This window comes from Panicum hallii, chromosome 3 (genome assembly GCF_002211085.1).
Source record: "Panicum hallii strain FIL2 chromosome 3, PHallii_v3.1, whole genome shotgun sequence".
Classification (NCBI taxonomy): Eukaryota; Viridiplantae; Streptophyta; class Magnoliopsida; order Poales; family Poaceae; genus Panicum; species Panicum hallii.
The window spans coordinates 53,614,104-53,627,416 of NC_038044.1; the positions used below are offsets into that span (position 1 = coordinate 53,614,104).

The 13,313-nt window shown below is 43.2% G+C and overlaps 2 protein-coding genes across 3 annotated transcripts; one reads left to right on the forward strand and one right to left on the reverse strand.

Moving 5' to 3' along the window:
• The first annotated feature begins 3,773 nt into the window (after nt 1-3,773).
• LOC112887796 (disease resistance protein RGA2-like) lies at nt 3,774-5,404 on the forward strand. Of its 2 annotated transcripts, XM_025954072.1 has the most exons (2): nt 3,774-4,153; nt 4,391-5,404. In XM_025954072.1, exons 1-2 carry the CDS (start codon nt 3,866-3,868, stop codon nt 5,366-5,368), a joined length of 1,266 nt encoding a protein of 421 aa, XP_025809857.1. In that variant the 5' UTR covers nt 3,774-3,865; the 3' UTR covers nt 5,369-5,404. The 2 variants fall into 2 exon arrangements, with proteins under 2 accessions (XP_025809857.1, XP_025809856.1); XM_025954071.1 differs by having other exon boundaries at nt 3,775-5,404.
• Nucleotides 5,405-6,243: 839 nt separating this feature from the next.
• LOC112885481 lies at nt 6,244-10,900 on the reverse strand. The gene is given in 5 exon segments (XM_025951093.1): nt 6,244-6,312; nt 6,314-6,374; nt 6,574-6,924; nt 6,926-7,296; nt 10,511-10,900. Coding segments are annotated over 5 exon segments (1,242 nt in total).
• Nucleotides 10,901-13,313: the final 2,413 nt, after the last annotated feature.

The window sequence follows — 13,313 nt, forward strand, 5'->3', positions numbered from 1 at the left end:
ATTGGTGTTACCAGCCGAGACTAAAAAATCTATACTTTTAGTCCGAGTTGGTGTTACCAACCGGGACTAAAAAAAGACTTTTAGTCCCGATTGGAGGCTCTAATCGGGACTAATATTTTCCCTCGCCTCCTAGCAGTTAGATTTGGGACTAATGTCTTCATTAGTTTCGGACCCAACAATGATCGGGATAAATGACAAAGATGGATGACCCGTTCTGTAGTAGTGACAGCTCATGTCTTTATGTTGCCCGGGCATTTAGGAATATGAGGCATGGGGAGCGTTTGCTGCGCACGCAGCTATCTAAGAATGGTCTTCATCTCTCTCATGTTTCTGATCAGTTGGATTTAGTTAGGCATGATGGCTCAAGCAGGACTGAACTAATAGCGTTATTTTGGGTCCAGACTTTTACTAGCATTGTATGATTTCCTCGACGAACAAAATCACACGTCGATGTTGACTTCTTTCTTAGATGTAACTGGAGTTCTTCAGATCACATCCTGCAGATTAGTGGTTCAGACACAGCCATCCTGGTTTCTTGACTACTTTCTTATCTATTTACAATGCAAAACGTTGTTTGTGGAAGTAGCTAGAAGATGTTGGAAGGGCTCCTACCAGTCCTGAGAAGGGGCAAGGAGGGGAGTAAGGTAATCATCACAACCAAGAATCCAAGGGTCGCAACCGTTGGAACCGTGGAGCCAATCATACTCAAGGTCTTGCCCTTCCCGGAGTACTGGTTCTTCTTCAAGGCTCATGCCGTCGCAGGCAGAGATGTTGAGGAAAACCCGAGGCTTGTAGCACTCGGCAAAGCGAGTGCGAGGAAACTAAATGGGTCATTCTTTGGTGCAAAGATTGTCGGAGGTGTCCTAAGGGATTATCCAAATCCTAAGGTATGGTGTAAGGTCTCGAGAAGCAACATTGAATGCTTGTCTCTGCTCGGTGAGATTGCAGAGATTTGGCTGGGAACTTGCTTCCGAGTCATGTGAACATGTTCCTGGTGACAATTTCTACTGATACCTTGGCTTCTCATAGTGATTTCAAAAAGTTACAAGATTGGCAGTGAGGCCTGCTTGGCAGCAGACAACATAAACTTAGTATTGCTGTGCAAGTCAGTGTTGCTGTTCTGTAATTATTATCACATTGCTCATTGCACTGTAGGGTCACAGTGGTTTTGTATGGTACCTTGTATGCCAATCATCTCTACCTTGGGTCACGAGAACTTATAGTTACAGTCCACTTTGTATATCGATTGTGCTTCAATCTGTATGTTTGTTCTGATTATTGTTTTAACAGAGCAAGGCACTTGGATCAACCTTAAGATGATATATCCATTTTGTCACAGGCAAACACTGCAGTAACTATGGTTCTCAGACAGTGCATTTGGAAAAAAAGTGGAACAGCGCACATGTATGTATCCCCAAATTAAACCACACTGATGCTGACATGCTGATGGGCTGGAGCTGGAAAAGGTGAAGATCTGGGTGCAGTTTGCAGGCTTTCAATCTGTCTATAAAAAATAGAGTGTGCATACAATCGTTGTCATTGTTTTTCCTCTCTGCTCGTCACAAATACCTCTTGTGGAAAATCAGCCAAATACAGTGAAAATATAAAATGATTTCGATAGTGAAACACCAAAAATAACAAGAAATATTAATTGCAAGCACAGCATGTCATAATGGTTCCTCTTACTGCATTTCATTTCATAGTGCACATATTTTTAACAGTTAATGGATCTACTACTGCCAATCAAGAAAGGGCCAACAGACAGTGCAGATACAAATGTTGCATGTTGGAGCAAGAAAACAAAACTTTCAGTTCATAGTACAAGAACTAAATGAAGTCCTGTCAACCAGGTAGTACAATTTTCCGGTCAAGAAATTAAGCCAACATTGCTTTGTGGTCTCTACTTGAAGATATATTGAACAACTGACTAGAGATTCACACATGGTTTGTTGCTGAAAGGCATGCTCGCATATCGTTGTTCCTAGTCAGCATAGAAAAACATAAAGTGGATAGATCATGTCTTCATGTTGCTCAGGCATTTGGGAATCTGAGGCATGGGGAGCGTGCGCAACACAGCTATCTAAGAATGGTATGTTTCTTCATCTATGGATTTAGGCACGATGGTTCATGGTCTGAACTAATAGCGTTATTTTGGATCCAGACTATTGCTAGAATTGTATGATTTGTACGACAAACAAAATCACAGGTCGATGTCGCCTGGAAAGGCAATTAAGATGCAGCTGGAATTCCTCAGATTAAATTCTACATATTAGTGGTTCAGAGGCAGCCATCCTGGTTTGTCAATTTCTTGCTTAACTTATACAATGCAAAACATCATTTGTGAAAGTAGCTCATAGTCGAATTCAGCCTTTTACATGGTTTTCTAATTACCACAAAACATGCTTTGGTGGTTTGTCTATATGCAGAGTAGTGTAGCCAAACTACTGACTCAAAGAAAGCAAGCAGGAAGTCATCTGGAAAGGCAATTAAGATGCAGCTGGAATTCTTCAGGTTGCATCCTGAAGATTGGTGGCTCAGAGCTCAGAGGCAGCCATCCTAGTTTATTAAGTTCTTGCTTAACTTTAGAATGCAAAAGTGATTTGCGAAAATAGTTCATAATCGAATTTAGCCTTTTACATGGTTTGCTAATTTCCCACAAAACATTCTTTGGTTCTTTGTCTATATGCGTAGTACGGTACTAGGGTAGCGAAACTAGTGAAGCAAACAGGATGAGGAGGAAGGGATTGCAGCAGAAATACTGAATGGCACACGTTCAGGATCTGCTTCTAGAAATGAAGAAATACTTAAGCCATACATAAATAAATTTTTTTTCTTTTTAATATAATCGGCAGATCTCCTGCCTAGTTCGCTTCAAAAAAATATAAATAAAAATATTAATATTTAATGTTTAGATTTTAGAATTGGTCCTTAGAAGTGAATGATCAACTTTTGTCACGAGGAAGTGAGGGTGGTTCGCTCCTAGTGGAATTGCACAGCAGAGCCCATATGTCAATTCGTGTTACATCAGAAAAGTAGTTTCAGTTAGAAAATCAGTGTGGCTGAACAGCAAGTCAAAAGTCTGATGCGTGTGCTAGCCGTCGCCTCGACGTGTCATGACCAACAACCATACTCCAGGCAATCTCAAGTTGCAAGTCATTTTCCCCATCAATTATTTCTATTACATTGCTCACTGTAATTACATTGCTGTGCAAGTCAGCATTGCATTCTGTAATTCTTTTTTACATTGCTCATTGTTCTATAGGCTCATCAAGCACTTGTTAAGAGCTCACTGCGGTCTAGTTTAATACCTTGTATATCGATAATCTCTAGTTACTGCCACAACAACATAGAATTATCGCCCACACCATTATCTATGGATCTGTATTACACTCTGCATGCAAGTTCTATATATGGTTTTAAGTTTTAACAGGGCAAGGCGCGTGACATCAGTAAGATGACATCCATTTTGTCTTGTGCACAGAGAAAGTGTAAGTATACAGACTAAGAAAATATACAAAGAGGCAAAGTCGACACTGTACTAGTGCACATGGACAAAGAACAGCATGTATCCTCAATAAAACAAGTGCCTTGCACCAGTGGAAAAAAGAAAGTGAAGAAACAACAGGTACTTTTTTTGTTTTTCTGATTCGAGTGGTATAAATTGCCTTAACGTATCATGACCGATAACCATTCATTTCAGGACACCTCTGGTCTTTCAAATCACTTTCCTGCAAATAAAGATCCAGTCACTCTGTTGACTTCAGCATTAACTACAAGACACTAACCACCAAGCCCAAACGCCATATGTACATGTATTTCGTGCTGAAAGACTCCTAGATCTCTTCTCCAGCTATAGAAACCTACAATGGCAGATGCCATCATCTCTGCCATCATAGGCGATGTTGTCAGTAGAGCGATTTGTCTTCTCGTTGGGCGCTTTAGCAACCAAGAGAGCACTGAAGACAAGCTGCAAAGGATAAGCCATCTGCTCATCAGAATCCACAGCGTGGTAGAGGAAGCAAAAGGGCGGCAGATCTTCAACCACGGCACCCTCCACTGGCTCTCGGAGCTCATCGAGAGTGAGTACCAGGGCTTTTACTTGTTCGATTCCATCAGGTGTGGCAAACAGGAGGCCGAGCACTGTGATCATAAGGTAGATCCCCAAGTTTCCACCTTGTCCTTTTTTAACCCTGCAAAGCGTGTGAGGGTTACTGGGTGCACCATTAGGAGCTCATACTCCTGGCGCTATGATTTCAGTGTTGATGAGATTGACAAGGTGCTCAAGAGATTGCAAACCATGTCTTGTGATCTCACGGAGTTCATCATGCTCCTGCAAAACTGCCAGCCGATCCGCCGGCCTCTAGGCACTAACATCTTCCGTGATGGGCAGATGTTCGGTCGACATGTTGAGAAAGAGAGAATAATCAACTTCCTGTTACATGAGGATGACCAGTCAACAGGGGAATTGGGTGTGCTACCAATTGTTGGCAGCAATGGAGTTGGGAAGACAACCCTGGTGCAACATGCCTGCGATGATGCCAGAGTGCGCAACCACTTCCCAGTGATCTTGATTTACAATTTCTCTTGTACTTATGACATTAAAAAGAGCGAAGGAACTCCGAATGATCCACTGGGGTATGTCAAGAGGAATAGTTTTTGTGACAAGAGGTGCCTCATGGTTTTTGAGGACGTTGACATGCATAGGAAGCAGATACTCGAGGAGTTCCTGCAAAGCCTGAGATACAGCAAGAAAGGGGGCAAGGTAATCATCACGACAGACAGACAGCGTATTGCAAACATTGGAACAGTGGAGCCAATCATACTAACGGCACTGCCCTGCCCTGAGTACTGGTTCTTCTTCAAGGCACATGCATTCGCTGGTAGAGACATCGAGGATAACACAAGGCTGATCGCTGCAGGGAAAGAAATAGCAAGGAAGCTGAACGGGTCATTCTTTGGTGCGAAGATGGTTGGATGTGTGCTTAGGGACCACCCGGATCCAAAGTTCTGGTGCAAGATCCTGAAGAGCAACATAAGGGGGATGTATCCGCTCGGCGACGGCATTGGTTATATATCGGACATAGCTGGCAACTTGCTACCAGGTCATGTTGACATGTGCAAGGTGATCATTTCTCAGGACCCCTTTCCTCCTGAGACGACAGAGTTGGCCAGGTTCAAGGATCTGTGCCATGCTGTTCCTCATGGAAGCATGATGGCCTGTTGGGCAGATGACAACCGATTTGCGAAAGTGTTGTTGTACAAGTCAGTGTTTCCATTCTATAATGAGTACTATATTGCTCGTTGCTCTTGCACTTGCACCGTAGACTCTGCAAAATCTTGCTCAAAGCTTGTATCACCTCTAGTTTGAGATATGTGAATTTAATTATTCTCAGTTTTTTAGTGAGTTGCTGTTAATTTCTGTATGGAGTTAACTCTAAAAGAGAACCAAATAATAAGCTTGGATGGTTACCAGAGGTGGATAGTACCAAGTCCCAACCAGGAATCAAAACTAAGGTTTGAACCCGCCCCCCCTCCCCCCCAACCCCCCAACCCACGTATCTCATTAATGCGGCCTTTATCCATAAATAGGCGACATGTCTATCGATGAGGAGACACATATGGTGAATTTATCAATTTTAAAATATGTTGGTCTACCATCACAAAACCAAGAACCAGCTACACAAAGCTACAATAAACAACACAAATCACATAGAACACAACATTACAACAAGAAGTCACTTCAGTACTCACTACTTGTTCAATTTGATATTAACATATGTGGGAAGATTTGCACTGCCTAAATGGTCTATCGCATATTTGTATGGGGTTAATTTGAAAAGAAATTGCTTGTGGATGGATGAAAAATCTTCTTAAAAGTGACAAATTATACTTCACACATTTATTGTCTAAGAAGCATGAATCAGCTATGGCTCTTGGTGCTGTCCTGATACTTATGTGGAAGCAAACAGTACCAGTTTGCAGAGTAAAGTGTGCTATTGCCTATCGATATATGCTCAAAGGTAAGCGAATGAACTGACAATCTAAACAGCATCTGGGTACAATGAAATTACTCTATAATTCATTAAGAAGATTACTTCCACATCCATAACATAAAGCAGAATACAATTTAATAGTTCACATAAGACATAAAGACTACAATAGAAAGAAGATTTACCAGTTCTAGTTTTCATCTTCCTCCTATGTTATGATACCGAGTTGCACACTTCAACATGCACCTTCGAGTCAAGGGCTCCCATTGTTACTGACAAGAAAAGTAGGCCACGCCATGATGTACGGATGCTCATGGCCATCATCTTTTTTTATGGAAGATCTTTTCCAGCTTCCTTGTTTCCAGGGAGTAGAATAGGTACCAGTAAGCTGGGGCGGATCTAGGACCCGGGCTGGAGGTGCTGCAACCCGGGTCCAGCCTCCAAAACTCTATTAATATCCATGTAGTATGTAGTGAAAAGTAGTCTATACATCTTTTAACTATGTTCATGCAACTCATACATTAGATAATTTTTTATTGGTGTAGCCCAGGTCCAACTCAATTTGTGGCTCCGCCCCTGCCAGCAAGGTATAGTAGCATCTATAAATGTTTCAAAGGTTGACAAGTAGACAATGCCGTCCAGAATTGCTAATACTTTGAGGTCACCATGATCATCCAGTGAGCCACTGGTAGCCCGAAGAACCTCTTCCTCCAACGGGATCACACTGTCAAGCATCCACATCTCAACACCATCAGCATCTGCTCTCCTGAACCAAATGGACAATGTGAAATCGGCTGCGGAGACGATACATGGCCTGCCATCATTGGCTTCCCCGGCCATGTAGAGGTGGCCCTTCCCCTTCAAGTGCTCCGGCAGATCAATGAAGGAGAATTGCAGCGTCGCCGTGTCCAGCACCACCTTGTAGGCCTGCTTCGTGTGACCAGTACATTTTCCCATTCACCTGCCTGCCATGGAGGAGCCAGCACTTCTTGCCTGACGGCTGTGCCGGCCCGGGCTTGGACCAGGGGAGAACCTGCCACGCCCTGGTGACCGACGAGAAGACGGCGGCGAGCAGCCGCGACTTGTCGTGGCAGACGGTGACCACGCGGAATGATCCGGGGATCCCGTCAGAGGAGAGCAAGAAGGGATCCATGTAGACGCACTTGCCGCGGCGACCGTCGGACAACCCGTCGGGCGGCGTGGGGAAGAGATCCAGGGCCCGCGAGAGGGGGTTGTAGACAGCCATCTGCTCCGTACTCTGATTGAGGAGTAGGAGCAAGCCGCCACGGCACAACCAGGCCCGGCCCTGGGAATTTGGTGGCCCGGTGCAGGAAAAAATGGAGGCCTCATTGACCGCAAATATTACCACAAATATAGCAAATTTATATATCAATTCCAACTATATAGCAAATCGTAAAAGTAATTGAAAAATTACAATATAAAGATCACTTAAAAATATTTCTTCAAACACTCCTAGCTGCAATGTCAGTTATGATAGAATCAATATCAATATCATCTAATAACTGCTTCTCAATGCACAAGGTTGCCAAACCATTCAATCTTTCTTGAGATATTACTGACCTCAAATAGTTCTTCAATAGCTTCAACTTCGAAAAGCTTGTTTCAGCTGATGCGATAGTCACAAGCATAGTAAACAAGATTCGATAAGCAATGACAATATTAGAATAGTTGTCCACTTCTCTAACAAACTCAAATATCTCCATAGCTGATATTTATCTATCGGGTAAAGTAAGTTGCAAAACCTTCAACTCAGATATTAGATCATTCAAGTCCACATCAGATGAATTACCAAAAGAAAAGGTTTTATCAAATTTACTGCAACAATCTCTTAGCTGAACATCATCCAATGACTTCAGGGTTCTTGAGCTTAGTAAAAATCCAAATATATTTTTAAACACTTGGAGTTCTTGAAATCTGTTTTTCAATGAGGATATCGCCATATCAACCATGACCAGAAAATAATTGACTTCAAAATCCTTCTCAGCCTGCAATATTTCTTCACTGCATTCAGATTCATCAAATTGTTTCTTTCTAGTACCTTGGCGCTTGACTGGAAAGGATGGTTGTACACGCATTTCAGTTGCTAGTCCCTTTGCAATTTCCAAGCTGGATTGAAACCCTTCATTCCTATAGTTTTGAAAGTATTGCATTATACCTTTAATTTGCTGCAAGGCAGAGTCAATGCACATGGAGGGTGACTGTTGCTTCTTGCTCACATTATCTACAGCAAATAAGATGTCATACCAAATAACCATACCCAGTATGAACTCAAAGTTACCAAGTAGATCAAATAAATTTTTTGCATCACTCTTTGTACTAGCCTCAGAATCACTAGCTTCTCTTAACTGAGACAAAGCTAACCTCAATTGTGGAGCTTGATATCTGATTGCTTTAACACTTTTGATTCGACTCTCCCAACGAGTGTTGCACAATGACTTCACAGTCAAACTTGGAATATGGTCAAGATATACTTTCCATCTTTTAGTGGAACTAGAAAATAACACATATATCCGTTGCACAATTCCAAAAAATGAAATAGCTTTACGAGAAGAATTTGCCATATCACAAAGAGTAAGGTTAAGACTATGACAAGCACAGGGCATATACAAAGCTCTTGGGTTGATATCAAGCAGTCGTTTCTGTACCCCCTGGTGTTTTCCTTTCATATTGGATCCATTGTCATAACCTTGGCCCCTTATATCATCAATATTAAGACCAAATGATTGCATGGATTCAACTAGTACATTAAAAAGGCCCAATCCGGATGTATCATCCACCTCCAAGAACCCAAGAAAGTACTCCTCAATCTTTATTTTGTTCTCAGACATATTAACACAACGAACTATCATAGTCATTTGTTCTTGATGACTCACATCTGAGGTACAATCAAAGATGATGGAGAAATATTTGGCTCTTTTAACAACTTCAATAATAGAATTTGCAATACTTGAAGCCAAAAGAGAAATCAACTCATTTTAAATTTTATGACTGAGATAATGATAGTGGATTTCTTTGTTCCGGATACATCTAAGGTGCTCTTGCAAGACCGTGTCAAATTCTGCAATCATTTCAACACAAGCTAAAAAATTACCATTCGATTCAGTGTAGATCTTTTTGCTTGATCCTCTGAAAGCCAAACTGCGCTTGCTAAGAAACTTCACAATGGCTACTAATCTGAATAAAACTTGCTTCATGTGCTCTTTCTCCTTTTTGAGTTGCCCTTGCAGTTCTTTATCAATTGTCTCTTGTTTGCTCAATCTGATCCTTAATTCATTCCAAGAGTTCATGCTAATTTTATGCTTAACAGTGCCTTCATGTTCTTTCAATCTCACGCTGAGATGTCTCCAATCTCTAAGTCCATCAGATGCCAATGAACTCTTCATGTTGTTAGATTTAAAAATCTTACAACAAAAGCAAAATACTTTATCAATGTGCTTAGAATAAACTAACCATTTCCTATCATGTACCTCTCCATTCTTTAGCACTTTGGAATAATGAGCATATGAAAAATGTCTAGAGTTCTCATCTAATGGGAATTGAAGGTTTTGTTCTCTTATAGGTCCCTTTTCCACTAGAACATCCCTTGCTTTGTTATCAAGTATATCCCAATTTCTAGGATCATAAATATCGACAGAAAAAAATGGTTGTTCACCAACAGAATCAGATTCTACTGGATTCTCATGATCACTTCCACTATCATTATTGTTGATGTCAATATTTTCTTCTGAAATCCCTCCATCTCGTGGCTGCCAAACAACTATAGCCAATTCCTCATTGTTCCTTGAAGTTGAAGGCACTTTAGGCTGCAGAAATTTATGAATAGCACCTCTTTGCGATGCATTAAACTCCTCTATATGTTTCCTTTTTCTCCTTTTTTCACTACCGGATAGATGCTTTCTAATTCTATTAGACGACATATGATGGATGTACTGATGTTAATCCTACAATTATCAATGATTAAAATTGAATCAAATTTGCGTATATAGTTAGAAACATGGATAGGGATAAGGGATTGATTTGGATTGGATACCACACCTTCGATCGTGGACCGCAGGGCGGCAGGTACGGCGTAGACAGGCCTGGGCGTAGTTGCGTAGACAAGCACAAGGCAGGCCCGCAGGTGGGCAGGCCGCAGGCGCAGGAACTGAGGAGTGAGGAACGGCGGCATGGGCGTGGATCCGATCGATCGTCCGTGATCCGTCGTCTGTCGCCTGATCGACTGATCGTATGCGTAGGAAGCCAGGAACGGGCAAAGGCGGCAGGCGTGGTACAGACTCCAGAATCGAAAAGGCACGTATGAAGGCACAGGACTCGGGACCTCGTGGCCTGATGACTCCAGAACCGCAAAGGCCTGATGACTGGCTGCTCGTGGCCTCGTGGGCTGGGCCTGACTTAATATATGTATTAAGTGTAATATAAACAGGGGGCCCACTGCTGGCTAGAGGCCCGGTGCGGGGGCACCGCCCGCATCTGTCCAGGGCCGGCCCTGGGCACAACGCGATCTGCCACTCGGGGGAGGCGTCATTGTGGCCGGGGACGCGGGTGAGGAAGACGTCGGCGCCGCGGACGGCGGCGGCGTGGTCCGGGTCCGAGCTGCGGCGAATGGGCTTGAACGACGGCATCTGAGCGCCATCATAGTTGAAGAAGAAGCCAAGGAGAGGGGGCGGGCGGAGCGCGGCGAAGCGGCGGCAGAAGGCGAGGGAGGAGCGGACGGCGGCGAGGAAGGAGCGGCAGGCGAGCGCGGCGCGGACGAGGCTCGGGAGGGAGGGCAGGCGGAGGAAAATCTGAAGGAGGAGGTCGTCGCCGAGGGAGCTTATGGTGGTGCCTGAGGCTGGGGCTTGGGGTTTTTTCGGCGGCGGCGGCGGCGGTTGCTGCGAGCGGGTGGCCATCGCGATTCGCGAGCCGAGGCTGCAGCGCGGAGACGACGGACGGGACAGTTGATTTTTTTCTGAGAGAACCGGGTTTATATTTCATATAGAGTTCTGATAGTTTACATCCCACATCTTACAAAGACACCCTTGAAAGAAATAAAAATTACATTTAAATCCTTACAAGACAATCCCGGTTGTCCTCGTCGCCGACGATCGGAGCAAGCTCATTGAGGCCGACCACCCTCGCGATGAAGGAGCATCAGAAATTTTCATTAGCACCAAGAGTAGCATATCAGAAACTCCAATATGCTTTGTAGCCACTGAACAAGGCCGGACAAGATGGTCGGAGGCCATCACTTTGCCGAATAGCAAGGTATCTGACGCCGCAACCATCAGCATCCCCTGCTCGCCGAGCCACGATTCACCCCGAAGGGAAGGCAAACCACCGGAGGTGATGGTAACTAAGACCCAACCAGGTTTTGAAACGAGCTGGTAGACGAACCTGTTGAAGCCACCACTGACGAAGACTATGAAATCGCCGGAGATGTCGAAGAAGGTCACACCCAATCTGAATCCATCGTCCTGACATTGATGACGTTGGTCAGAGACACCACACAGGTTGGTAGATCTTTTCTACAGCTTTATTGAAGCCAACGCTGCTTCGGAGGGAGACCCTCCTCACCTTGTGCCGGATACCCACCGCCGGCAAGGACCAGAAGTCCCCAGACGATCAAATCGCCATGGGAAAACCCTAAGCCTAACCTATTAAGCTAATAACTACAAACTATAGATAGTAGATATGGATAACCGGCCACACCCACTTGCCGATTCCACTCCCTCCAACGCCGATGAGGGCACTAGAGGGAGGGAATCGGCAGGATCAGGCCGGGATCGAGAAAACGCTCCTCGAACTACTATAGCGAGGGGAAAGAGACGAGCGAGAGAGAAGCTTCACGGGCCAGTTGATGTGTTGGCTTGGTTTCCAGGTGGGCTCTTTGTGATTTTGAACTGGCCTATATTTTAGTTCCATCTCGAGATTCGCACAACACAACGACGGCTATACCACGATTTTAATTGTAATTTTTCACAAAACTATTAGTTATCAGAGAAATACAAAAAACTATGTGATCTAGCATTATATGGAATTATAAAATATATTTTCTTGTAGCATGATTATTTTTACAGGCTTTAGCGTTCTTACCCCTGTTTTGAATGTCAATGTTAATTTTGCCCCTCTTTTTGTCTTGTGCGTTTTTGCCCTCACTTTGAAAAATGAAGCTTCAATTTACTCCTACTCTGTTAGACGCAGTTAACGGTGTTAATTCCATAGAAAAAGACAGATATGAACTCTGATGCCCCTATTCCGTAGCTCTAAAAAATATGTTTTTCTTGTAACGTGATTGTTTTTATGGGGGCTATTAGCAGTCACATGCGTGACTAGCTGCAGCGCTGTAGCAGAAAGAACGAAAAATAGGATGGGCTTTGCACGGCGTCCAAGAAAGATGGAGAAGTCCATCTGCAATGAAAAAGCAATATTTTCCCACACAAAAATAAAAATTCGATCACACAATTATATTTTTTAATGTTAAGATCTTTAGAATAAGATCACCCTTGAATATATTTGTATAATTTTTTTACACTGGAACATTTTATTGTGAAGGCGAAATAATTATTCTCCTTTTGAGAAAAAAGTTCATATTCATAAAAGATATTTAAAAAAGATCATCAAAATATAGTCATATGTGACCTTAGTTTTGAAGATCATGTTGTAACGAACACAATAGAATTTTATTTGGACATTTGATCCAAAAGTTATGAAGTTTTCCCGTTGCATCATGGCTTGCATGTCCGCGTCAGCTGTCAGCCTAAATAGGCCATATATCGATCATGGGCCAGAAAAAGTAAGTGTGTCAGCCTTCTGCGACGTCGTGCCGCCACTTGCGCGCCCGACCCTAAATATTAAAGGATTTTAGGGGCTTTAACGTTCTTACCCCTATTTTGAATGTCAATGGTGATTTTACTCCTCCTTTTTATCTTGTGCGCTTTTTCCCTCGCTTTTAAAAATGAAGCTCCTGTTTGCCTCTATTACGTCACAGTTAACAGTGTTAATTCCGCAGCAAAATGATAGATATGGCATTTGATGAGAATATCCCTACCATTAATACAACCATACCTAGTGCTCAGCAAGGACCATTGACTTGAGCTCGTGCGCAACAACTCAATTATCGGGTAAAGTCGTTCCTTGCTGACGAAATAAATTATTCTCTGAATAGGGTGCTACTAAATGTGATGATTTTCTTATGATTAGAAACTTGGGATATGAATCAGATTGGAGGAAGAGCAACCACAACAATAAACAGCCAGTTTGAACAGCGAGCTCGAGCCTTGCCGGTTCGGACTGGTCAGTTCGGACCATGCCAATTCGGACCTC